The 26,800-nt window shown below is 48.0% G+C and overlaps 1 protein-coding gene across 1 annotated transcript; it reads right to left on the reverse strand.

The window, feature by feature from the left end:
- Positions 1–26,597, reverse strand: LOC129383493 (uncharacterized). The gene is made up of 4 exons (XM_055068079.2): positions 26,514–26,597; positions 19,703–20,040; positions 14,172–14,279; positions 1–220 (listed from the first exon to the last, which is right to left on the reverse strand). Exons 1-4 carry the CDS (start codon positions 26,575–26,577, stop codon positions 29–31), a joined length of 702 nt encoding a protein of 233 aa, XP_054924054.2. The 5' UTR covers positions 26,578–26,597; the 3' UTR covers positions 1–28.
- Between the last annotated feature and the right edge of the window lie 203 nt (positions 26,598–26,800).

Raw genomic sequence — 26,800 nt, forward strand, 5'->3', positions numbered from 1 at the left:
TACTCCACATTATTTTATGCGCGATTCTTCAGCAGACTATCGTGTAGTTTGACCGAGGCAGCCTATACTGTTGGAGCCCCATTGGACAAGGCAGCGGTGGCATCGTGCGATTTCTGTGGTGGATTTGGTTCCTCCGTCTTGATGACCCGGTGCCCATTACCCGCAGAAAAAACTCGGGCAGCTGCTTGGAGATCCTGTTCATCAAAAGATCTTCGGTGGCCTGCAATAATAATCAAATAATAACTTATTCAATCAATCATTTATTTACGATGCCCACGAACGGCTCTAAAGCCTGAATGCTGGCGCCAGCCTAAATTGAAATCCAAAAACAATTCACAAAAAAACACTGCATGGGAGTCTGTCCTGTCCGCTCCCTTTCTTCCCACCCGTATTTTCGCTCAAAGACACTACACACTGCAGGGAATTTAGTAATAAAGAAAACAATGAATAAAATTACCAACCGTGAAAAGTAGAACGTGCCTACAACAAATCGTGACATCAATACAAAAGAAAAGGTAGGAGAAAGGCAGATAAGCAATGCGTACAAGCATGACACAGCAAGCCCACTCTCGGAAAAACCGATGACGGAATGTTATCAAAAAGATCAAGATCACGAAAGTAAGCGTTTAAAGACTCAGAATTCTGTGGACGGTTCATGGTTTCGTGATGACAGGCAGGAATATGGAAAGGTCTGTGTTCTCTGGTGATCTTGCGTGGAAAACGAAACATGATACAACTGAGGAGTTGTAATGCTGTAATGCTTGAATGGGCGCTGTGGGTGCTCAATAAACAAAACGTTGGAAGTACGAAAAAAAAAGAAGGTCAGCAGAATTGCATCTGCACCGAAGTAAGGGCAATGAGAACAATGCGACAGCGCTAGAACAAGGTCCAGTGTCCGTGTTAGCAAAGCGATGATGATATATGCTACAAACTTTTTCTGGACCCGATCTGCAATGTTACTGTTGGATCTAGAAAAGCCATTCCAGACGACCGGCGCGTATTCGAGTTGAGGAATACAGTTTGTTGTGTACAACTTGCGGAACGGTGTAAGCAGCTTTAGTTGCCTCGATAGTCTAAAAACAGAGCCGACGAAGCGTATACCTCGCATTGCAACGCGTTTAGTGTGAGCAAAAAAACTTAAGGTTGTATAGAAAAGTAAGCACAGATCATTGATCTCACAGACTATAAAGAACGGCACAGAATCTACAGAATAAGAAATAGAAATCCTTGCTGTTTTGCGTGTGAAAGTCATGACTTTGGCCTTAGCAGCATTCAAGGTGAGGTTACCGTGTTTGCACCAAGGAGGTTAAACCAAAACTGCTAGAGTGGAAACTATACCCCAAAGGTGAAGCCGCACAGGATGGGCATGGTTAAACTGTAAATAAACGATAAAAATGATGAAGAAGCGCTTTTCGCACACTCTTCAAGAGTTGATCAACCTCCATGGTTAATCCCAGCCTATATTACCAGACAGATACTTATCTACGTGTATCTCTCTATTACTGGTTTTACTATCCTGGCATATCGTATCGTGGAGAACGTCATCAATATTCAGAAGAAATTACTACTTTCCTCGGGAACAACCAGCTATTATTTTTCCAATTATCCTAGCATAACAATAACAGAGCTAAATCAATTAATCTGTAACCGGACATCACCCTACAAGGTTGTATTTCAGGTGAAGGAGGGGCAAGTATTGGCTTCACCTTTTCTGGTAAGAAACGATGGCACCTTCAACTCCAGCTGCTTTTCTTTAACCTCCCTAGTTTACACCATAAGGAAAAAGAAAACATATCCAACTGCAGGGCACAGCAATCGTCAACAGTGTCACTTTTCTTCAAAACCTTTATGCCGTCACCTTGTAGAAGGAAAGAAAAGTTAATAGTGGAAAGAACGTCATTATAAAAATTTTTTTAAAGGAGTGGTCCTAATACTGATCCACTAGTTGCGAAGTAAAAAGACCTTTGGCCATTGACATTACTATCACATTATCTATGAAGCAGATAATTGCGCAGGAGATTGAGAACTGAAGAGTCAACAACATAGTGTGTAAGCTCGATCAGAAGCAGTGAGTGGCTGAATACTTCAAATGATTTGCTGAAGTCACAGTACACGCTGTCAACTTGTCCTCTTTGAAGTGCTGACGCAGAAACCTGTACCACAAAATATTACATATATTTGCGATAGTGGAGCGGACAGTGAGAAATCCGTGCTGATTCGTAATCAATGACTTCTTCACAGTAAAAGACAGTATACCGGGTGTTTCAGCTGTAATGACGAAGTGCGCCGTGCAGAGCTCCGCAGCTGCATCGCCAGCGCTACGCAAGAGGGGCGTGGGCTAGGCGTTGTTCCTGGTGTGACTGGCTAAGCCTACACTGTTGCGTCTTCCAGTCGGCGTCAGTCGTGTCGTCTACAGCCGTGTCGGACTTCTTTGTCATAATTGGGGCAGGTTTGCTGGCTCTCCTGTAATCCTGGAACTGCGCAGCCGGACTCTCCCTGCCATCATGACCACCAAAACCACCCCGACTCACCACCATCTGCTCCCTAGTCCAATGTGTGCCTCCGCGCACTCCGTCAGCGGGACCCTCCCATCTTCAGCGGCACTGACAAGCGCGACGTTGATGACTGGTTCTCATCTTATGAATACGTCAGTGTTAACAACAAATGGGATGACATTATGAAATTCACCACCGTCCCTTTTACCTCACCGGAATCGCCCACTTGTGGTTTCGAAACCACGAAAGCAAAATCCCAAGCTTGTCTGTGTTCAAGATGAAGTTCAGCGAGGCCTTAGGGTACCCTGTTGTTCGAAAGCTTCGTTCCGAACAGCGTCTACAGTCTCACTCTCAGCAACTTGATTACACATTCACGAGCTATATCGAAGATTCCATGCACTTCTGTAAACGGATCGATGCATCAACGACCGAGGGCAATAAAATCAAGCATATATTGAGGGGTTTCGACGACGACGCGTTTCAGATGCTGATTTCAAAGAGCCCCTCTACGGTTTCCCAAGGTATTGAGCTGTGCCAAAGATATGACGAGCTCCGCCGAGAACGCCTCGCCACCCGCCGCCCTGTTCCACTCAGGAATCGTTGTCCGGCTTAACCCCAGCTTTTCAAAACCCCACCCTCCTCTCGCAGGTCAAGGTTTTCATGTGGGAACAAACTCCTCGACAGCTCTCCCTTATCTGTAAACCGCCGGAGTCAAGTTCATCCCCCAGTCTGACCCTACGACACGTTATACAGGAACAAGTGTCCGAGATCCTTCCACAGGGGCGGGCGCCTCAGGTCACCGAACCATTCACTTACGCCGACGTCGTCGCACGACCACGACCAGCGACGTTCCGGGCTCCGCCTCCGGTGCCTAGCCCTGTTTTCACCTCCTCGTTACCACGATCTCCAGTCCATCGAGTAATTAATCGCTGGAGCACAGGGGACAATCGGTCCATCTGCTATTTCTGTTGTCTTCCCGGACACGTCGCACGCCTGTGCCGCCACCGTCCACTTCGTCCACGCGATGACCCACTCACAGCTGCGTACGACCATCCGTTGATTTGCGCTCCAGACCCCGAATTACAACTTCCCCGCCCAAGCCTTCAACAAGTTTCTTCTGACTGCCGTTCTCCTTCTCCCCGTCGACACTCGCTCTCACCGATGCGTCGACGTCCCACTACCGCTGGCACGGAATACTAAGCGGTGCAGTTCCCGAGGCAAGAATTGCGTCATCGTCGCCAAACTCAAGCCCTCTTCTTTTGCCGCCAAACATTATTGATGTCGCTGTTGAAAGTGTCTCTGGGCTTGCCCTCATGCACACAGGTGCCGCCATATCTGTAATTACCGAAAAACTAGACCGCCCAATACGAAAAGTCACGACGCCTTTCTCCAGGCCATTACTCCGCACGGCCACAGCACAGCACGTACAGCCAGTGGCTGCGTGTACCGCCAAACTTGGCATTCAAGGAGTGCTCTGTATAGCTGAGTTCGTCGTTCTTTCCCACTCCTCCCACGATATTATTATAGGTTGAGATTTTCGCTCCCGTGACAAAGCTGCTATTGATTGCTCTCGTGCAGAAATCGCCTTCTCTTCACTTGGCAATACCATATCTGACAACGTTTCGCTTTCCTGCGCCAAGTTGTCCCTCACTGACGACATCCTCATACTTCCGCATACATCCGTTCTGGCACCTGTATCCTCTTCTGTTGCCTCCAGCTCTACCGTACACTTCACGCCTTCTGCTGCTTTGGCTCATCGCCGCCTCTCACCACTCCCAACCGCTCTGCTTGGCCTTCAAGCTGGTGCGACTCACCTTACTGTACGCAACGTTTCCCATTCCCGATTACGTTGCTTCGCGGCGAATCTCACGGCACTGTGGAGCCTTACGACACCTTTACCATGTTGCAACTTCCTGTTGGATCGTCAAAGGTCAACATCCTCTACGGTAGTCCCGTAACTGCCGCATCACTTTAAGACGTTTTCAGCCACGTCATCGACAACGCTTTAAACCTCAAGCAACGCCGTGAACTTCTCCGTCTCCTCGCAAAATATTGCCCTAATTTTGACAGTCATAGCACTTTTCTGGGCCGAACGACGACTGTATGTCACTGGTGTCAATCCGGTGATGACTACGGCAGTGACCATACCGTGTATCGTCAACAGAACGCAGTATTATTGATGAACAAGCAAGTGAAATGCTAAAGCGAGGCGTCACTGAATCGTCCGACAGTCCATGGGCATCGCCATTTACGTTAGTAAAAAAAAGAAGTGTGGCTCGATCCGCTTTTGCGTGGATTACCGTCGCCTAAACAAAATGATCCGAGAGGATGCTTATCCATTGCCGCGGGTCGACGACGCCCTGGACTGCTTACAATGTGCAGTTATTTTCCTCCGTCGACCTACGCTCTGGTTATTGGCAAGTGCCTATGGCTGCAGACGATAAGTCAAAAACTGATTTCATCACACCAGATGACTTATACGAATGTCTTGTGAGGCCATTTGGCCTTTGCAATGCGCCGCGACATTTGAGCGCATGATGGACACCATTCTCCGCAGCCTCACATGGAATGCGTGTTTGTGTTATTTGGATGATGTAGTAGTGTTTGCACCACATTTTCCTAATCACCTTCATCACTTGGAGCTGGTTTTACGCTGTCTCAGTGACGCTGACCTCCCACTAAACTTCAAAAAATGCCACTTTGGGGCGCGCAAGCTGACCATTCTCAGACATGTCATGTCGAAGGACGGCGTTCTCCCTGTTGCCACTAAGATATGTGTTGTTAAAGAATTTCCGAGGCCCACGTCTCTAAAAGACTTGCGCAGTTTCATTGGCCTCTGTTCGTACTTCCGCCACTTCATTCGAAATTTCGCTTCGAATATGGCGCTGCTGACACGGCTTCTTCGGGGAGACCCCAATCTTTCCGCGTGGTCCCCAGCTTGCGACGATGCCTTTGCGATGCTACGACGCCTGCTCACAACACCACCGTTACTGTGCCATTTCGATCAACCTGCTGTCACGGAAATCTATACGGATGTTAGCGGTGTTGGTCTTGGCGCTGCGCTCGCCAAGCGAAAGCCCGGCTACCAAGAATAGGTTGTTGCTTACGCGAGCCGCACTGTCATGAAAGCTGAAGCGAATTATTCAGTCACGGAAAAAGAATGTCTAGCGATCATCTGAGCCATAACAAATTTCGCCCATACCTGTGTGGTCGGTCCTTCGATGTTGTTACCGATCACCACGCCCTTTGCTGGTTGTCGTCTCTAAAAGATCTCTGCGGGCGCCTAGCGAAGTGGGAATTAAGGCTCCAAGAGTACGATATCCGGGTTGTCTACCGCTCAAGCAAGAAGCAAGCCGATGCGGTTGCTCTCTCGCGCTCGCCTATCCACGCCGACATTGTCAGTGTCTCCGTCCTAAACGACCCACATCCTCCATTAGCTGCTGCCGACATGCCTTTGGAGCAGTGCAAGGACTCCTGCATTTCATCTTTGATAGATTACCTCTCTGACACGCCTGCACGAACACCATCGCGAGTGCTATGCCGACATGCTTTGCATTTCGCCATCCGCAATGGAATCGTCTATCGCCGTAACTACCCTTCTGACGACCGCAAATGGCTGATATATGTCCCACTTTCCCTGCCGATCCTCAATGCGCACTTGCTGGTATCTTCAAGACCTACACTAGACTGCGTCATAGGTTTTATTGGTGAGGTATATACATCTTTGTGGAAAAGTACATTTGCTCTTTCACAGAATGTCAATGCCGCAAGCATTATCCTTACCGCATCTTCTAGACCAATGCAACCTTTGCCGAGCCCTTCGCGACCCTTTGACCGTGTTGACCTATGGGAGCCCTAGCCATACACAGCTGCTGGCAATCACTGGGTCATTCTGGCTATACCAAGATCAGGGTCCTGGGCCTGCTGCTCAACAAGAGAAGCCGCAACGACGAGACCATCAACAAGCTTACCACCTAGGCAATAGACGGCATCCGGCTCATACACCGGCTCTACACGACGGGCGGGCATGCGTGAAGACAGTCTGGTGCACCTTGTCCAGTCGTTCGTGATCGGTCACATCGCCTACCTTGCGGCTTACCTCAACTGGCAGGTCACTGACAGGACCAAGATCAACACGCTGATCAGATGGGCTTACAAGACGGCGCTGAGCTTAATGGAGACTACGAGTACGGCTCAGCTCCTGCAGCTCGGCGTCCATAACACCCTAGAAGAAATAGCCGAGGCGCAGCTCACCGCGCAAATGGAGCGCCTCTCTACCACCAAGACGGGCCGCAGTATACTGACGTCCGTGGGTTATAACCCCCAAGCTCCCAGCCGGCAACCGTGCGAGATCACAGAGGAGGCGCGGGCCCACATTTACGTAGACCTCATCCCGAAGAACATGCACCCACAGTACAATCAAGAACGGCGACTGGAGCGGGCCAATGCCCTCACCGAACAACACGCCCAAGACCCGCACGCCTGGTACATGGACGCAGCGGAATACAAGCGGGAAGGCTTCGCGGAAGTGGTCGTTGCGGCGGCTACCAGCACCAAGACAACGGCAGTGAGCGTGCGGTGCACGAACGCCACAGATGCTGAGGAGGTTGCCATCGCTCTGGCGATCACCGAGGCCGAGTGTCGCACCGTGCTCAGCGACTCGAGGAATGCCGTGCGCAACTTTGCCAAGGGGCGAATATGCGCGCCGGCGGCCGCCATCATCGGCAAGCTCCAACTTCAAGACCGCGGCAGCACCGTCCGTATCAAGTGGTTCCCGGCGCAGGCCGGCGATTGTGCAACCTCACCGAACCACAACGAGACGGCCCGTTCGGCGGCGCGAGCGCTTACCTTCCGCGCCCCCGAGAGTGACCGTTCCATGTGGTGGTTCGAGACCAAGGACAGATTGACCAGTTATGCCGAAGTAACCAAGTGTTATCTCTAAGCTCGACGGACAATGCCGCCTCCCCACCCGGCTCTCAGTCGGGAGGAGGCCGTAATCCTAAGGCAAATACAGACCACGTCACCCCTCGCCCCCGCAATGCTGCACATGCTTCGCCCAGAGCTCTATCCGAGTGGGCTGTGTGGTGTTTGTGCAGCGGGTCCAGCGGACCAATGGCACATCATGTGGGACTGTGCCAGGTTCCCGACGGCAGCTACCTCCAGGACTTACCCGTCAGAACTTCAAAGTGCACTGCAGTCTGCAGACAAGGACTCACAACTATGGACCGTCCAGCAGGCCCGGGGTGCGCTCGAAAAGCACAAGCCTCATGGCCCACTACAAACGGGCCCAGCTGGGGTAGTGCAGAGTAGGGTACAATCCCGGGTCTACGCTTGGCCAGCGTCACGATGCGTTAAACCGTCGGTTGCCGGCACTTTCTTAAAGTTATTCCTATCCTATCCCTACCACCTCACGAGGCATGCCGACACGGCCGCTCTGCCAGCCGCAACGGCTCGTTACGTTGCCTCCTGCTTCAACGCTTCGTTCTACATCACGGCGCTCCCCGTGAACTCCTGAGCGACCGATGCCGCATCTTTCTCGCAGATGTCAATCAAGAACTTCTCACTAAATGCCGCGTTATTCACCGCTGTACCATCAAATATCACCCGCAAACAAACGGCTTGACAAAGTGCTTTAACCGAACTCTGGACGACATGCCTTCAATGTATGCCGCCTCCAACCATACCAACTGGGACCTCGTCCTTGCCTATGTCACGTACGCCTACAATACAGCACCCCAGGCAACACCGGGCTTTTCGCCCTTCTTTCTACTACATGGCCGAGAAACGCCATCTCCCATTGACACTATTCTTTCTTACCACCCCGACTCGTCAAAGGGTACACTGGTTCCCGAAGCTGCCCGGTGTGCAGAAGAATGTCGACAACTAGCACACTCACTTGCAACGCAAGAACAAGCGCTGCAGAAATTTCGTCATGACGTCGGACACCCCACCACCAGTTTTTGCCTCACGCTGTCGTTTGGTTGTCGTTGCCTCCTACTTCGACACCAGGTGTCTCCTCCAAGTTTGTCTCCAGATACCATGGACCCTACCGGGTCCTACGTGATCGAACCTCTGATGCATCCTACGAACCTGCATCGCCGCAGCTGCGAAACTGTGCACGTAGATCACCTCAAGCCGCACCACGCTCCCTTCGTCCTCACGACGCCTTAGGCCACCTGCGTGGCTCCATCTTCAGAGATGAGGGAAGATGTAATGAAGAAGTGCGCCGTGTAGAGCTCCGCAGCCGGATCGCCAGCGCTACGCAAGTTGGGCTCGGGTTAGACGTTGTTCCTGGTGTAACTGGCTAAGCCTACGCTGTTGCGTCTTCCAGTTTGCGTCATTCGTGTCGTCCACAGCCGTGTCAGACTTCTTTGTCATACAGTAAACACTTTCAAAAATTTTGAAGGTTGTCTGTGGCAAATAGCACAATTATAGTTCATGAGCTGATCTACTTGAAGAGGTGGGCATTACTTGCGCAAAAATTTTTATGCAAAATGAAATAATTAACAAACATTCACTGATTACGTTATTAGCTAATTACCTTATGGCCCATATTGCAATTTACCGATTTTAGCTGTGCAGTTCGCAAGTCGGATCCACTCGGAGCGAATTCTAAGCATGAGGCCAGTTTTGACATATTAATTGCCGATCTTTGCGGAGAAATGCACTGGCGGTCCATTTACTTTCTTAAAAAGCGTCGGTTTATGCATTCAAGCGCAAAAGTAATTGGAACGCTAATGCATTTATCCGCAAATTTCCGCAGTGTATATCTCGAGATTGGTGTCTTCCTGAGAATTCGTTCCAAGTGGAACCGTCTTGCAAACTCCCCACTTATAATTTGTAAGTTGCAATATGGACCATAAGGTACTTAGTTAAAAAGTCATTAGTGAATGTTTCCTAATTAGTCGATTATGCATTTCAATTTTTTCTGCAAGTAGTGTCCGTTGCTTCGAGTAGACCGTCTCAAGAACTAGAATTGTGCTATTTGCCACAGGCAACCTATAAGGATCTTTGAAAGTGTTCGCGTAAACACTGGGTATTGTGACGAGCAAGTTCAAGGATCTTAAACGCGGCACAGAGAATGTAAAATTAAATTATGGGGCCTTATGTATCAAAACAACGACCTGGTTATAAGGCACATCGTAGTGTGGGACTCCAGAAAATTCGACCACCTGGGGTTCTTTAATGTGCACTTAACTCTAAGTACACGGGTGTTTACGCATTTCACTCACATCGAAATGCGGGCGCCGTGGCCGGGATTCGATCCCGCGACCTCGTGCTTAGCAGCCCAACACCACACCCACTAAGCAACCGCGGCGGATGACACATAGAAGGGAGATGCGGTGATAACTCGAGACATTGGTTTACAGCCAGACTTAAACACAGAAAAAGCACGAGCAGTTTTCCACTTGTACAGAGAAGCGGAAGTATTGAACGGATATTAAATATAGATATCAATACTGCGTCAAGTGTACTGCCAAAAGCTTGTAGAATTGCTCAGGAGATGACATTAGGGCTGCAGGTAGGGAAGATTTCATGTGCTTAAGGCATTCGTGCTGAGTCTTGCATCAAATAACGCAGCAATAGACACAGGAAACGGCGCGTGCTGTTGACAACAGCGTTGAAACCTGAAGCGTTATATAGAAATGAGAAACGTGCACCAAAACATTCCACAACTGCTTGGACTTCCAACCCGCGGAAATGGAGAAGGCGAAGTACTAACCGCTTACTAGAGCGTTTGCGGATATACTTCCGAGATTCCGCCAGCCAGTCGGAGGCGCTCTTTCCCCGGAATGCAACATATGAGTCATGATCCCGCTTAAGAAGGTGTTCACAGAGAGCCAGAAAAAAGCACAATTCTTCTCTCCACTTATTAGGCAGAGGAATCTTTATACTTTAGCGCATTGATAAGTTCAGACGAGAATCAGCGGGGATATTATGAGTGTTTAGGTCAGTACTGGGCAATGTACTTGCGCATGCTGCTAGCAACAAGCTCCTAAACATACCTAGTTTGTCACCAACATTGGTTTTGTCTATAACCAGTGACCACTCGGCGGTGGACAAGAAATCATGTAAGCCACCCTAATCACCACGCTTGAAAGCAAAGCGAGAGAATTTATTTATGCCATTGGAGGAGGTCCGCCTCAGGGATAACACAGACTCGATTATCTGTAGTGAAGGGTGAAAGTTATCGGTACGCACAGGGGAAATGTCATAACGAGAGATATCTAAAACTTCAAAATTCGAGGTGCACCAGGTTTAAAAATTTGCCACGGGAATGGGCGAAAAAGTTGATTAATTCACGTATTTACTTGTTCCCTTGTTTATTTATTTCTTAAAGTACTTTCCAGGCCAGAAGGCATAACAGAAAGGAGTGGCATACATGAAGAACAAAGGCACGCATGTGCAGCAATAAAGTTTCAACACAACGTGTTGCTTACGGCTCTTTGAATTGTGCTCCTGAAGCGAACACAAGGACAGAAAGTACAACAACAGGCAGTGTTTCTTCTCTATGTAATGATTGTAATGATAATATCTAAGCGTGTTATAATCAATTACAGATGCATTGAAATCGCCAAAAAAGGATTTCTCTGTGCTTGCTATGGGAAGATATTACGCATTTCATGCAAGAGATTACCTCATCAAACAAGAAAGGGGACATAATCAGCTGTACATAGAAAGATCCAATTAACATTCTTTTTTTCGCAACGCGCTAGGCTGACCTCTAGCCAAATTTATTTCCGGATAGTTTCTCTGTCGTTGCAGCTAACAGCAAGGGGGAGCCAGTTTAGGAACATAAAAGCTGCGGCAAGCACACCATCGGGTCGTTGTCACTAGGCTTAACACTCTGCTGTGCTGAGTTACACAAACTGCAGCAAAAGGAGCGGGAGCCGGACTTCGAAAGCCCCAGTTCGTCGTCTGGCCAGACTACACACTCTAAACGCACGAGTTTTTCACAGATTTCACAGTGAAATAACTGAAGTTTTCCCTAGAACAGGGCACAAGTAGCGCAAGCATGCGTCCTTATTTGGTGCCATGCTGCGAGTGTATAATAATAATAATAATAATAATAATAATAATAATAATAATAATAATAATAATAATAATAATAATAATAAAATGTTTATTATAGTGCCCAGCAAAAGAAAATGCGGTAGACGAAACAATGCCAAATAGAGAAACAAATGGGGAAACAAACAACGAGGAGGCGGGCGTGAAAGGAAGCTGACAACACAACATGATTATCTACATTGATGCGAAACACAGTAAATTAACTCTGAAATATGTTCATACAGGCAGAATACTTGTCACAAGTTTCTTTGAGTCGATCAATAGGACAGTCTCTTATTCAACAAGGTCCCACAGAAAACACTGAATGCTGCCTGGTATACTTTTGCGGCACGGAAAATTGCGCATGATTAAGAAGCTTTGTGCAATGTATAACGCGCTATTGGCCACCTTATATAGGAACGAAAGGCGTGATTTAATACGTCTTGATTGTAGAGGCGTAAGTTGACGTATATTTGAGAGGTCTAGACTATGGTCGCCAAAACATCAATACCGCTATTAATAATAATGGTGTATAATAACAATAATACTAACATGGGAGCTTACTTTTAGACCGTACGCTAATGACTGACTTCAGGAAAGACAATCAAGAGCTCCGTGTATTATATTTGGTCAAGTTGGCTTTTGATGGTATAGCAGCTCCGGAGAACGAGCTCGGGGCGGAAGCAAATGGTTCATTGCCAACTGATCTTATAGATGAGTGAGCGATAACCACAAAGCCAATCTCGCACTCACAAATGCGTTCAGGAAACCATGCCACCATCACATGGCTCGTAGCTTTTCAGTCCAAGGTGAATGCCTCAAGAATACTTGCTTCGTAGCAGAAGTTACGAAATGTCCTCTTGACCTTATCAAGAATTGGCAGCGACAAAGAGGACCCATGTGTAACAATATTGCAACAAGTTGAAGAAAATGTATTTCCATGTCATTAATGTTTTAAAGCATCTGCGCCGTATTATCTGCACCGAAGAGAGTTCAACTGCGTAAAATTATCTGTGGTTAATTTCCATCTATTGTTTCTTTCTGCATATTTTCCTTAACCTCAGCAGCAGTTTCTTGAGAAATAACGTGATAGCGTTAGGGGGGGAGGGGGGGGGGGGCATGTCGCATAAAATCTGGTACCGGCGTCTTGCGTCCGAAGTCGTATAGCGGAAAATTATTCCTAACCATTAACACACCGGCCCTCCGCGTTACGCACACTCCTTAGTAAACTAATTGAATTCATGAAAGCAAAATGCGTCAGAAAAATTGTAAAGGACAAGCTAAACGCAACCTACTGACATGATAGCGTCGGATTGTAATTCGAATATACCAGAAAACATAGTTCTGTTACGCAGAAAATGTTTTCCAGCGTTTCTACCATTTATAGAGTAGCATGCCGCACTCGGTTCCTTGCAACAACACCATCCAGATGGCGCTCGCCTCCGCGCATCCACGGCACACGCAAGAGGCCGCATTTATACCAGAAAACTCGCCCGCTCGCCTTCGTGCAAAGCATTCGCCGCCAGCATACGCCGGTAAATATTACGCCTACATAAGCTGGTGTTGCCAGGAAGTGTTAGATCCGCTCTTAAAGGCTAAGCTTAAGCGTTCTCCAAATTTTTTCGTCTACTTCCGCTAGCTTTGCGTTTTGTTGCAGTAGGAATTATAAGGACAACCCAGACGCAATTCTGCCATCGGCATCGCCGTCGCCATGATGTTCCATACTACGTCAAAGGACGGTAACATCACAGCCGTGCGCCGTATGCTATATGGGAGAGGCAGGGTTGGGAGGAGGATGGCGTTCTACTCCGGGCGGCCGCTGCGGATGGCGCGCCGTCCGGGACCCATCTTGAAAGCGATCTGCGACGAGTACAGAGTCTAGGTTCACCGAAGGCTAATACCTTCGTGTGCGTTGTGTTCTCGCCGCTATGTCGCTCGCATTGAAGCGATAGGCAGCACAAAGGTGAATTCGCTCGCTGCTGCGGCCACGCTTTCTCCCTCCAGCGCTTTTACAGCGAGTGTGCGCGGTCATCGAGTAAGTTGTGTTCCCGTTTGTTTGTGCGTGCGTGACACCGTGCTTGTTAACTTAGTAAGCGCATGTTCCCAAGTTTATACGGCCGATAAAACTACTATTCTTACTTCGTATAGCTGTCAACTAATTTGCTTTCGCAATCCATGCTTCACCCTCAAGGCTAAACTATGAGTTTTTAGTTTTTTGTTTTACAATACTTCTTTTTATATCTAGATAAAGTATATTTCTATGATACATGTCAGTTGGAGGGGGGGGGGGAGGGGGGAGTAGGCTCAATACAAGTTGTCCGCATACGGGTAATACATAAGAGTGGTAACTTATAAGTACGAAAACTGAGCGTTCCTATTTGTTTCCCCCAACTGTTGCCCTTGTTGCACGGCCGTTCAGCTAGGCTTTCTTACGCGTTTGCTACACGCAATGGATTCCAGCCCGATTTCTTTCCAGCTCAGCTCAGCAATGTTGGCAATTACGAGAATAATTGTTTACATTAAAGGATGGTTAACATGCGATACCACAAATGCGCGCCCATTTCTTCGGCGCAGTTTTCATCAACGTCCAAGGTGCAATAGCTGCTGGAACAGCTCCCGTCGTACCTGCGCGATCAACTTGGCGTGTCCTGAGTCTTCACTCTCCGATGGTTGAACGAGAAAGCGGAAGGCGGTTAAGGAAGCGTTGTCCACTCGAGGTCCGGGCCACGAGATCTGCGCGAAGCGTACAAACATGGGTCGGTTACAGCAGGAATCAGTGAGCAATTTGTTTAGATAAAATTGTAAATATGCACAACTATTCCATTGCTGGCTACTCCGCAGACGACGCATAGTTCGTTCGTCGAAGCACAACAACAGTAAGCATGAAAAACATTGAAACGTGTAAACATTTTAAAAAGCATTCCGTCAATAACATTATCTGTATATTCGCGTATGTCTATGACTGTATTCGAACGCCATTTACTATGTTTAGCAAGGTCTGCTCTAGATTTCTCAACCTCAGAATGTTGCTTACTATTGTCTAACACTGTTTTACTTATTACTGTTGCTTTCATACGTCAACAAAAAGCAGATTTCATAAAGGGGCTTAAACAGACAAAAACAAAAAAAGCTGCAACACAATGGTACATACTGCTCTTTCCGCGATTGAAGATGAGTTAAGTAGCCTGGATTTCTAGGCCACTTGGTGCACGATGACTGCGTGATAGTCCCAGTAAGTAGAGACGTGAGCACTCAGGCCACTGTGCTGTGCGTTCCTCTTTTTTGTTTTAAGAGTTGACACCACCACTAGTTGAGACCATCACACTGTGAACATGAGTTGGTCCACGAAGTCAATGAAATAATACAAAGTTTAATATATCGACGCACACGTGCACACTATGCATCCCATAGATATGATATTCCTCGCAGTCAACAAGGACAAGGACACACTAAGTGTTAACACAAGTAAAGAATGTCCCTTTCAATGAAGAAGATTATGAAGTGGGACTGCCGATACGTCCGACTAACTTTCTTTTAAACAGAAGGTTACATCACGAACGGTCCTTGCCTTTGCTGACCCCGGCTGCCATTGTGTTGCCGAAAACACCGAGTAGCAAGCACGAAAGCACACACACACATCACTTTCTAATACGCTGGATTTGAAAGGGCCAATGAGAGCCAAGCATGCAATTCCCTTTCGTGTCGTGCTTCATTCTACAAAAGCCTATCCTCACAAATCCACCTGCGACAAACTTGAAACATATGCTTCGTCCTCCTTAGATCGTTGCATCGACGTTTCACAGTGTGAATTCGCATTAACTTCTGCGTGCATTGGGGCATAGCTGGTGGCGGATGCAAGTGCACAAACGAAGACATTGCACGACACAGTCGTCGCTACTTATGAAGGGCATCAATCATAAACGCTGCAAGAGGTTACGCGTCGCATGGGGTGGAAATAAACACAAGTGTACACATTGCATAATGATTTGTAGTAATAAAGCGTGTTCGTTAGAGCTCCATAATTTCTTTCGAGCCCCCATGGATTCATCAAGTTAATAGAGAAGTCTTTAGCTCATGTATACAAGTCCTGAGTAGGCACGCATCAAGAGCAGCCAAATAGCGTAGCCGATAGCGGATGACCTCTTAGGTGCTTAGGTGTTAGAATAAAACGAAATATTCAATTCGTAGAAAACTTCATTCGCCTGGCGTACTACCTCAGTCGGCGTCTACTCAGCGCTTCGTAATTGATCTTGCACATATATATAGACAAAGTAAAATGAGCAAGAAACGTGGTTACCAAGCAGTATTTGGTTGCTGTCATGTTCTGGGCATGAAAAACTTGGAGGACGCGCAAGCTTCGCCTTTAAGAGCGGAACGCGATCGCGTTATTGGGCCCCTTCGACGCTGACACCGACACCCGATATTCTGCGATCCCGCCGGCAATGCAAGGCAGAGCAATGACTCATACCCCCGTGCGGCAGAGGCTACAAGCAGTGAGTCATCAATGGTTCATACTCTAGCTATGGTTGGTGTTGCTGAAATATTATCCAAGACAATTCACATATCAATGTAGACTGATGATATTTGTCTTTGGTCTGCTACTGTTACTCGCCTTCAAGTGCGCACAAGGATTCAGCGGGCAGCCACTCTAACCTGCTCGTACCTCCGCAAACAAGGCCTTAGTGTGTCCATCAAAAAATACGCGTTAATCGCGTTTATGTGCAAACCCGTGGCACCATACCCTGTTTCTCTCAATGGTCCGGCTATCAAATAGCAAAAGACTCATCGCTTCTTATGTATGATTATTGACAGGGATCTTTCATGGAGCCCCCACAGCATCTACCTGAAGCCGAGACTAATTGTTGCACAAAAAAACGTATATTTACAAATATTTACAAGTAATGCGAGCAGCACAGGAGTCACAGCAGCCAAGGTAGCGGATAGCGAGGAGCAACCTGTACGTCTTCTTCATCGATGCCGGCCTAATGCCACAGACTTCTGTCTCGTGGCAATATATTGAGGTTCATGTGCGAAAAAACCTGGGGCCCGTCGGTACAGTCCATGCCGCAGCTGTACAGAGCACTGTTTGTGAGCGTTTTACGGTACAACTTGCCGGTTTTGGCGAACACGTGTAAAACAAGTATTCGTACCCTCGGAAGTTTTCAAGGTCAGGCTTTACGGATATGTCTTGGACTACCATGATGAGCCTCGACTCATGCAACAATCATGATGGCTAGAGACTACTTGGTTCCAACATATATAACGATTCACAACTTTAGAGCACACATTCGACGTCTGTGTCGCGTACCCAGTCACAGTGTTGCTGCTTTGCCAGCACAAAGAGCTCAAGTCACATTTTCCAAAACTTTTTGCAACACCTCAAGTCTACCTTCCGCCAGGCTTTATGCTAGCAGTAAGACCACTGTTACCCCTGTGAGTCCTACGACAGCCACAAGTACGCCTCACGATTGCGGGAATTGTGAAGAAGACCGTCATTCAACAGTGGCTCTACGTCATTTCGCACTGTCATTATTGAACGAGGCATATGAACAAAGAACGCACATTTGCACCGATGGATCGGTATCAGCCACCAGCTCCACAGGCGCTGTTATCATCCCCGCCTTACAAATCACAATTACGTGCAGAGTGTACCATATACAGACCTCTACGGCAACAGAACTTGCCGCTCTAACTGTCGCTGTTAATTACATTACACAAGCCAAACCTCAAAAGTGGGTTTTTTTTTTTCATGTGTGACTCCAAGGCAGCCAATCAGAGTCTGCAGTCAGCCTTACGACGCAAGACCCATGAACAATTGGTGTTTGAGACCAGAGAAGTTCTCCATCCAGCCTTCCTAAACGGACATGAGATCATCCTGCAATGGCTTCCGGGGCACTGTGGCATCGTCGGAAATTACCTTGCTGATGATGCCGCCCGGTCAGCCCATAAAGAAATCATGACACTTTCTATTTCCTTATCAAGGACAGATTCTGCGAGGGGTATTCGTTTACTTGATCAAACCAAGACTGAAACTTTGGGGAATACCCCAAGATTTTCTCCTACTGCCGTCTCCACCGGCTGGATCCTACATTGAAGCTGAAGATTCCATCGAACTTCTCCCGCCGTGATGCAACTTTACTGTGCCACCTCTGGTTAAGGATGGCTGGCTTTTACAAAAGCCTACTCCATTCCTTATTCGAGAAGAAAAGAACCGCGACTTCAGACGGTGTAGGGGTTGAGGGACAGACTTCGGGATGAAAAACAAACTTGGGAGGTTTATTTTACATTATGTACAGAGAGGTGAGAGACAAGTAACAGTCGTACAGTCATTACGGGCCGGCAGCAACTCGGACGCTGCGGCCCGCGGCAAGAAGTTCGAGAGAGGTGAATCAGGGAATGCTCTGGTCTCTCTGGAATGCTTCTTTTAAACCCTTCGAGGACTGGAAGTCGCGTCATGTTCGGCCAATGGGAGAGCCCGCTCCGATGACGCCACCTTCGGCCAATGGTAGGCACCCGTGCGGTGATGTCACACCCGGCGGCTCCCCGCGGTCTTGCCTTGCTGTGGTGCAATGCTCTCTTCAAAGGAGGAGAAGGGGGACGATTGGGCTCCATTGTCCGAGGGCTCACCTGCTCCCGGTGGTACGGCCCCGCTGTAGTGGCAAATGCCTTCTTCAAAGGCGAAGAAGGGGGACGCTTGGGCCTTCCCGGTACATCACAGCCGTCCGGTTGTCACGGCGCATTACCGCCGTCAGGCCGTCCCGGCACAATACCGCCGTCTTGGTTTGGCACCCACTTTACTTTCAACAGTGCCGGGCTATCCCTTCGCTTTTCTGGAAGAGTCAAGCAGTGAATAGCTACCCCGGGGCACACGTAGTGGGGGCCGCCAACTTGTTTGCACTTGTCGTGCCTCAGGAATGTGTCATCCATGCTTCTGCATTCCTTACGTAGCAGTGGCGCGATTCGATGTGGTCCGGGGGAACTCGAAGTAGGCGCAGGAAACAGCTCCATATCTAACAACGGGACGTAAGATGAAGAAGTGGACAGGACGAAATGTGCCGCTCGTCCTATCCACTTCTTCGTCTTAAGTCCCGTCTGAAGGCGCGGTTCTTTTCCTCTTTAAACATGTTGGACCAAGTGGCCCAAAGATCCACCCCCCCTATTGATCTTCATTGGAATGTCCGACACACCGATCTGCAACTCATGCAACTGTGAAGAGACGATCGAGCACGTGTTGTCTTTTTGTAATCTCCATGACAACGAACGCGACATTCTTCGGAGGGTGTTAAACTGGTTAGATAATAGACCATTTTCAGAGAGCAAGATTCTAAGACCATGGCCTCATGCGTCGCAGGTTTACAGGCCTTAGTGACTGACTGTAGGCATGAAGTTATGAAAATTCGCACGTATTCACACCGATAGTACCTTTTTCCCTCCCTCTCCTTCTTTTTTTTACCTTAAACCTCTTCCCATGTGTAGGGCAGCAAACTGGACGTGCGTCTGGTTGACCACCCTACCTTTCCTGCCTTCTTCCTCTTCCTCCTCTCATACTCTCGTAAGCAAGGAAATTTGTGCTCGACTTTCCCCGTAACAGAATAATGTTTTCGCGTATAGTCAAATCACCACCCGATACTATCATATCTATAGGTTGTGCGTAAGTCGAACTTTACAAATTTTCGAACGCATTTTACTTTGAGAAATTCAGTTAGTTCAGTAACGCGTATATGCCACGTCGAGTGTCCGGGATGATTTTTTCCGACGGACAGTGCCGCGGACACAGTATTTCCTGACACACAGCGATATTAACGTTATCGCGTTAACATACCTCCACACCTTACCATTTTTACTCAGAGCTAAGATGCAACTGAGAGTCGGAAGGTGTTGAGGACAGGAAAACGTTGTCGCCTTGCCTTTTTAGTAGACGTCGAACATATGTTTCATTCAGTCCCACATGCACAACTTTTTGGGATTGTTAGGACCTGTATGCCACATGTCCTTCTTGTTTTTTAACATCACGTTTAGATCCGAATACTCTTACGGTAGTTGGTTGAATCCAACCCGCGGGCCTCATCTTCGTCAGCGTCCGCGCTGCAAGAATGTCAGGTCGATCAGACGACTGACCACGCGACGCGCTGCCGAAACGCAACCGCTGTGCTCACCTTTGCCACGACATGGCCGGAGCCCAAAATTCGGACTTCCTCCGTGGCTGCGGGCAACACCAGCTCGGCTGCTCCGATGAGAATCGCGGAGACGTTCATTTCCATAGAGCAGCCGTGGATGCGCATGTCCGCGACCGTCGGCGTGAACAGGTTCAGCTCGAGCAGCGAAGACTCGTTGGTCCTACTCTCGGGGTCTCCACGCAGCGGCCAGTAGCCAAAGTAGCGGCGGGTGAAACGGCCGCCTGCCCAACGCACTTTCCGCTGCAGGGCCTCGCTGCACACTTCGTCCTCTGAGAAGTAGGTGCGCTTCCCCAGCTTCGCGGCGAAGAATGAGCCATCTGCGGAGTGTAAAAGACAGACGCTCAAAGCTGTCGGGTGTATAGGGACACGAAAAGAAAAGCGCCGGACCAGTTTATACTGATAAAGTATTTTTTGAAAGCTCTATTGTCCTTAATTACACGGTAGTAGGTTTAATATTAAAGAGAAAACAAAGGTGAAAGATAGATTCTGTTTTTCAATTTCCTGCCGGATCACCAACGGCACTACGATAGTGTGAAGTTACGGATTTCGCAGTATATTTCCTTACTTGCGCTGCGTGCGCTCTGTAAAGGCTCCCCAGCCTTGCCATGTTTCATCTTTGCCTCCTTTAGAGCACAATGTGATCTATTTTCATCGATAAACAGTTAACTATGCGCTAAAATAGACAGTCTAAGTGCACGACTGCCCGCGGCGAGCTGGCGCGAGTGTTTCACGGTGTTCTCGCCACAGTCGTCTTTCCCTTTTTTGCGACCTTTGTGGCACACCAAACGACTTTTCTACGTGCCAGTGGTGAGTTTGGCAGTCTGGAAGGATAATTTACTAATACAGGTGAAATGGTCGTCGTCTGCGGTGTTCATTTTAACGTCCCAGAAATATCGCTCTAAGCTATCAATGCCGCGGTGTCCTGGTGGATGCTCCACAATAATTTTGATCACCGCGCATTCTTTAATGTGCTCCTATATACAAGCGCACACGCAAGTTCTTTTTTCTTTGCATTTAGCTTTTACGAAAATTCAGTGTCCGCGGACCGGGAATCAAAACCATTCCCTCCTCATCAGAAGCAGAGCAGAGCGTCCCCACTGTACCACCCCGACAGGTCAAAGCCAAGCACCGAATACTGAATTTGGCAGAACTCGTGCATTTGCGCCCATGGAATGCTCTCTGCACTAGTTGGTCCGCACCGCGAATCCGTGGAAACTATGACGTTACTTCGACCCGTCACAGATTGTGCGCTGTTTCCTTGGGTTTTGTTTCTCTGGCCCGCACCTTCAGGTTGAGCTTTAGTTTGTTTCGGGATGAAGTGTCTTCACTTGTGAGGGCATTTGTATTCTCTAGCCTAGACCTCAGGCTGCCGGAAACTGTGACGTCACGGAAACCGCTCGGTAACTTTCAAGGCGGCGTGGCGACCTGTCCATCGTTTTCACTTCCCTTCTAAGCCACAGAGCTCCCGCTTATGATATGACCGATCTGTTGTAGTCTTATTAAAGTAGTATAACAGTTTAGCTTAATATTTGTTTTTTGCATAGATTTGACAATTCATACTGCCAGTGAAAGTGGTAAAATAAAGTCTGAACAAGACGAAACAGGTAATTTTTTTGCGTCATAAGCTATAACAGAAAAAATTTATCAGAACCAAACCAAGTGTTCGAATGAATGTGAAATGCTGTTTTAGTCTAGCGGTGTGTAATGAATCCCACGCAACTAACGGCAATGTTCACAGTGTATACCTTCATCATATGGAGCGTGCGTCCTTTTGGAATGTTTATGTTTGTCCGCCACAAAGCTTGCAATTTTAATCTAATACCGTGTTTATCTGTATACGCTAAACCACTCACAAGCTATGCCGAGATGCAACGAAATCAGGAGGCCCCATATTGTTAGACGCTCACGCAGCAATCTCACAAGAGCGAGGACGCTGTATGATGCTTCTCGAGCAAATAATGACAACGGAAGTACATGCATAAAAAAGCAAGACATATATATTATTATAGCCGATGATCATGTTGCTTTTCTGGCACAGTGGCATATATATACCAATCCTGAAGAATCGCCCCAAAAATAGGCACACAACCAGTGACACATACCGAACGGCTAAGTCGAAGAAACTAAAGTAAATCGAAGAATTGTTTGCTTATATTGCACAATTTTATTAAAAAATCGGCGTGCTTTAGAAATACCTCGGAGCCGTACAGGTTTCATGTAGGAATTCATTGTATCATTGCGCAGAACGGAGGTGCGCTTACTGGCAGTACATTGTCATTCAGCATGCAGCCACAGGATCTCGTTTGCTGGTATATATATAGGTGCACTCAACGCCCGTGTAACTTCTGTAAATAAGGCCACAAATATATCGACCGAGGTACCAACCCACCCAGCAGCAAGCACGTCAAAACCTGGAAAAAAAGCGTCGCTTTAATTGAGACGAGATGTGCTGCAACAATTTGTGGCAAATGAATGAGCGGGCTATGAGCGCGCTCGGCTAAAAAATATAATTTGTCGGTGAAGCAAAAGGGCACAGGCGCTGGTGCCTGGTGTTCACAAATTATATCTTTAGCCGGGCCCGTTCAGTCAGGCGCAAGCCCGATTCCACCGATTCCACTGCTCGCGCACCTTCCGTGCACTGGTCGTGTCGTCGTCGTCGTCGTCTTTTGTGACCGGACCATTGTGGGCCATTGTGACCGGTTTCAATTACCCACCACAGTTTGATCGTAAGTCGGGCCTCAAGACACCGAATGCTACCGTGGCCTGGAACGACACCGCCGATCGCGCGTTTAGAGGAATCAAAGAAGCCATTGCCGGCGCGGTGCTCCTCGTTTCCCCCAAATGCGGCGCCCCAACATCTATCATGGTTGACGCATTGGACGCCGCTTTCGGTGCAGTCTTGCAGCAGCTCGTTGCTGGTGCTTGGCAGCCCATCGCCTTCTTTTCCAAGAAGCTTGCACCCCCTGAGCGACGATACAGCAGGTCCGGCCGAGAGCTGCTCGCCATCTATTTAGCTGCGAATCACTTTCGACATTTTATGAGGGACGCTCCTTCCATGTCCTTACCGACCATAAACCACTGACTTCTGCCCTAGCGTCCAGCAGCATCTCCCACACTCCCCGCGAAATCAGACAGCTCTCCTATATTTCTGAATTCACCAGCGACATTCGTCATGTCTGCTGAAAATCCAACATTGTTGCCGGCGCACTTTATCGAGCCGCTATCCTTGTAATGGATCCCGGTCGACCGGTGATCGACTTCATAGTGATGGCTACTGCCCACAGTGTCGACAGCGAGATCCAGCTCCTTCGCACGAGCGGTAACTCTCTGGTGTTTGAAGATATCTTGCTTCCTCACTGCGACGTGTCCTCGTTTGTGATACGTCGACCGGACGTCCTCGTCCTTACGTGTCTCGCGCATACCGGGGGGGCCTTTTTATGCCCATTCTTTGGCTTATAGCGGCATTCACGCAACACAGCGATTCGCCACTTCTCGTTATGTCTGGCCCAGTGTCAACGTAGACGTGCGTAGCTGGTCAAGCTCGTGCCTCACTTGCCACCACTCTATAGTGCATCGCCACAGTACAACTCCTCCTGGCACATTCCCGTCTCTGGACGCCCGCTTCACGTCGATTCACGTCGAAACCACCTCTCAGGTTATACCCAATACAATTTCAGGCATGACCATATTAGAGTTCCATTTCGAAGGACCAACTACGGTAGAAAACAACTAGCATACTTAGTCCCATCCTTCATAAATGCACATCCTAACACGATCACTATCGCGCAAAACTTCAGATCATTAAACTGCTTTAAAAGTGCCATGAAAAAATATTTGCTTTCCCTTTCTGATTGACATTGGGCTAATTGGTTTCTTGTGTATTTTATGTACAATTATTTTAAGTGCGTTTCATTTTGTGCTTGTATATATATAAAGTTTCTTTTCGTGTTCATATTATTCTGTTGATCCTAAACTGTTTCTACTTAGAAAGTTGTTCTGTGATTGTTGTATTTAATGCACGTATGTTTGTAATGTATGCTATGTATGTCTAATCCACGCTATTGATATGTGTGTATACTATCTGTATGTTATATGCTACCTCACTGTTGAGCAATGTATGGGTGACAGGGCCTTAGTCAGGCAGACAATGTACTGCCTTTAGCCTTGCCATCCAAGACCTTCACTGTGTCTAAATCAATGCTGAATAAATAAATTGTTGGCCCCTTCCTCCCTGCGGGAACCATCGCCACCTGTTAACCTGCATTGACAGGTTCACCAGATGGCCTGAAGTGATGCCCCTCCTGGACAAAACGGCGCAGTCGATAGCTCGAGCACTCATCACGCTCTGGATTAGCCGCTACGGTGTTCCTTCCACGATTGCGACTGACCGTAGTCGTCAATTCGACTCAACGTTGTTCGCCTATCTCGGCTACTCGATGTCAATCACATCAAGACTACCTCTTACCACCCGATATCCAATAAAATCATCGAACGTTTTCACCGCCAACTCAAAGCTTCCCTCATGGCTTCGACTTTTCCTTCATCATGAATCGAGCGCCTTCCTTTCGTTCTGCTGGGCATCCGCACCACTCTTCGGAGTGACTCTTCCCGCAGCGCCGGCGAGCTTACTTTTGGCACCACTCTACGAGTCCCTGGCGAATTTTTCGACGACTCGCCTACTTTCCCTGCTGACGTTTCCGACTAGACCTACCGTCTACGCAACGCTATACGTACTGTCGTTCCCCCCCCCCCCCCCCCCAACAACGAAGTTCTGCCCGGCGTGTATGCGTCAACCCTGGCTATGAGACCCGAACGCAGGGCTTTGTGCGCCTCGACCCTGTGCGTCCTCCCTTACGGCCCCCGTAAGATGGTTCATTCAAAGTACTCAAGCGTGCACCTACAAAGTTTCTATTGTTCATCAACGGCCTGGAAGATGCGGTCTCAGTCGATCGTCTGAAGCCTGCCTGCGTGGAATCTGACGCTTTAACCAGTTCTGCTGTAACATTCCCTCCCGACCAGGCCAGTCCTTGCCGCCTGACCCAAAAGCACTTTTCAAACTAATCATAAAATGTCATCACCACTAAATTACGTCGCCTCAGAATCTCCTGACGCAAAAAAAAATTTAGAATCCTTCAAGCGCAATCGAACTTAGACATAGTTATCGGAACGATAAGCGGCTTGCTTTCTCACTTCACTTCCACAAGAGCGCTTGAAGCTACACAAGTTAGACGGCAAGGGGGCGCAACGGAGCGATTCTCCGCGTGCCCCGTCCAAAAATTCCACCCGAGACGGCTTGTGGCGGCACCGCGTGGCTGCCGCGCTAACTACCGTACGCTCTTCTTATATCGCAGGCCACGCGCAGTACACGCAGCAACACGCAACTGTGGTATTTCCACCCTTAGCGTAAAGATCAAATTGGTTTCCTGCCTTTTTCTCTTCTTTACAGCAAAGCTGTATAGCTCTACCGTCCAAGAAAATTTTCATGTCGTAAGCAAAAAACTCCCCATACGGGGGCCGATACCGAAGATAGTGCCGTGCCGGGCCGACCTGCGGCGGAGGTGCAATTCACCATTAAGGGGCCCACATACACAGCTTCGTTGGCATCCTTCTTCACAGAGTGGAAGGGCACTGAGTTTTTTTAGAGAGCGCAGACATATACATATTTTATTCACTTAACTCGAACGAGCAATAATTTCATTACTGAAAATGTTCTTGTGAGCACAAAATCAGCCAATAGCTGTTGTGGGTCCAGCTGCTTGCGATGAGGCAGCAAGACGACATTGCAGAAGCGAGAGCAAGCGATCTTTCAGTGCATTTAGCACGAGATTATAAATTCCCTGGTGCGCGCAATGCAATAACATTTGGCTCCAATGGTCACGACAGCCTCAGAGAAAACCTTTACTTCTAATGTTCCTTTTGACTTTAACATGTAATACCTTCAACAATTTCTTTTTCGCATACACTAGCACGTGCTAGAAATCCAAAAGCCAGGTTTTGTTGCGAGGCTGCACAGATATTCCGCGTTTTCACAGTATCCAGCTTGCGTAAGTTCTTGCTGTTGATACCACATGCAGACATCAGGTTAGATAAGTTAATCATGGCATTTTCAGTGATTCGCCACGCAACTGCTCGAAAGCAATAAAGAAACCTTGTACGCAATTTCACTTTTGAGTACAGAAATTTGGTAGAACAATCCTGATGCGTGTACAGTAGTGAGCGAAAGTATACAGAGCACAGTATTATACAGGGTGTCCGAGCTAACTTTAGCCAGAGTTTCAAGATATGCAGATGCCACGTAACTGGACAGAACAAAAGTAATGTTGTTTGCCGTCACTTGCAGATACTCGAACTATTTTTTCATTCGCCTAATTAGATAATCGGTAGTAATTAATGAATCAACTTATCAAATGTTAAAATTAGGTGAAATGTGTCAATGAGAAAATTCTGGAGCGACAAACAAAACTCCCGATAGAGTTTTCTGTTGCTCAATACGTTCTACATAAAAGTATTTTTCCGGACGTGAAAGAAGCCCGCAAATGCTTGCAAAATTGCCGCTCGACTTGCCACTCGAGGTCCTTTGCGTTCTTTTCATTCCCCTTTGGTATGCTTTAAGTGCGCAATAAAGAAACAATTAAGGCTGCACAGTCCTTGAACTCCAACTGGGGCGTTTTTTACTGCCACGACATTTCTCCGGGACGCTAAACCCCATGCTCGGGCTCATTCTATCAACATGTCTACGCGTGTATGAACACCAATGCATAGCTTTCCACTCGTGACGAGCCGCACTCACCGGCTTGGGAAGACGCTGCTAGCGTTACTGCCAACAGGCACAGTGCAACAGCGAACGGTCCCATGCCAGCAGCTTGAAAATGTGAGCGTCCTACAGCAGCGCCCAAAGGAGCCAACGTTTCCTATATCCCTCGGATAAACATCTCGATCGGCGATAGTAGTGTTAGTTCGCTGTCAGAGGCTTTAGCGAGTTTATTCAGACCACCGTGGCAGCTGCGTGCTATATAGACTTCGCTATGCGATAAAGTACTTTCAGCGGTTCTTCCTGATGGTTTGCGGGGTAAGCCG

Source organism: Dermacentor andersoni, chromosome 8 (genome assembly GCF_023375885.2).
Source record: "Dermacentor andersoni chromosome 8, qqDerAnde1_hic_scaffold, whole genome shotgun sequence".
Taxonomy (NCBI): domain Eukaryota; kingdom Metazoa; phylum Arthropoda; class Arachnida; order Ixodida; family Ixodidae; genus Dermacentor; species Dermacentor andersoni.

What these genes read in the sequence shown, in the direction of transcription:
- LOC129383493 (XM_055068079.2), bottom strand. Translation starts at nt 26,577, where the DNA reads ATGGGACCGTTCGCTGTTGCACTGTGCCTGTTGGCAGTAACGCTAGCA. An exon ending in AGCAGCGTCTTCCCAAGCCG is followed by an intron (nt 20,041 to 26,513) that starts GTGAGTGCGGCT and finishes TACACTCCGCAG; the next exon opens with ATGGCTCATTCTTCGCCGCG. An exon ending in ACGCCAAGTTGATCGCGCAG is followed by an intron (nt 221 to 14,171) that starts GTACGACGGGAG and finishes TTATTATTGCAG; the next exon opens with GCCACCGAAGATCTTTTGAT.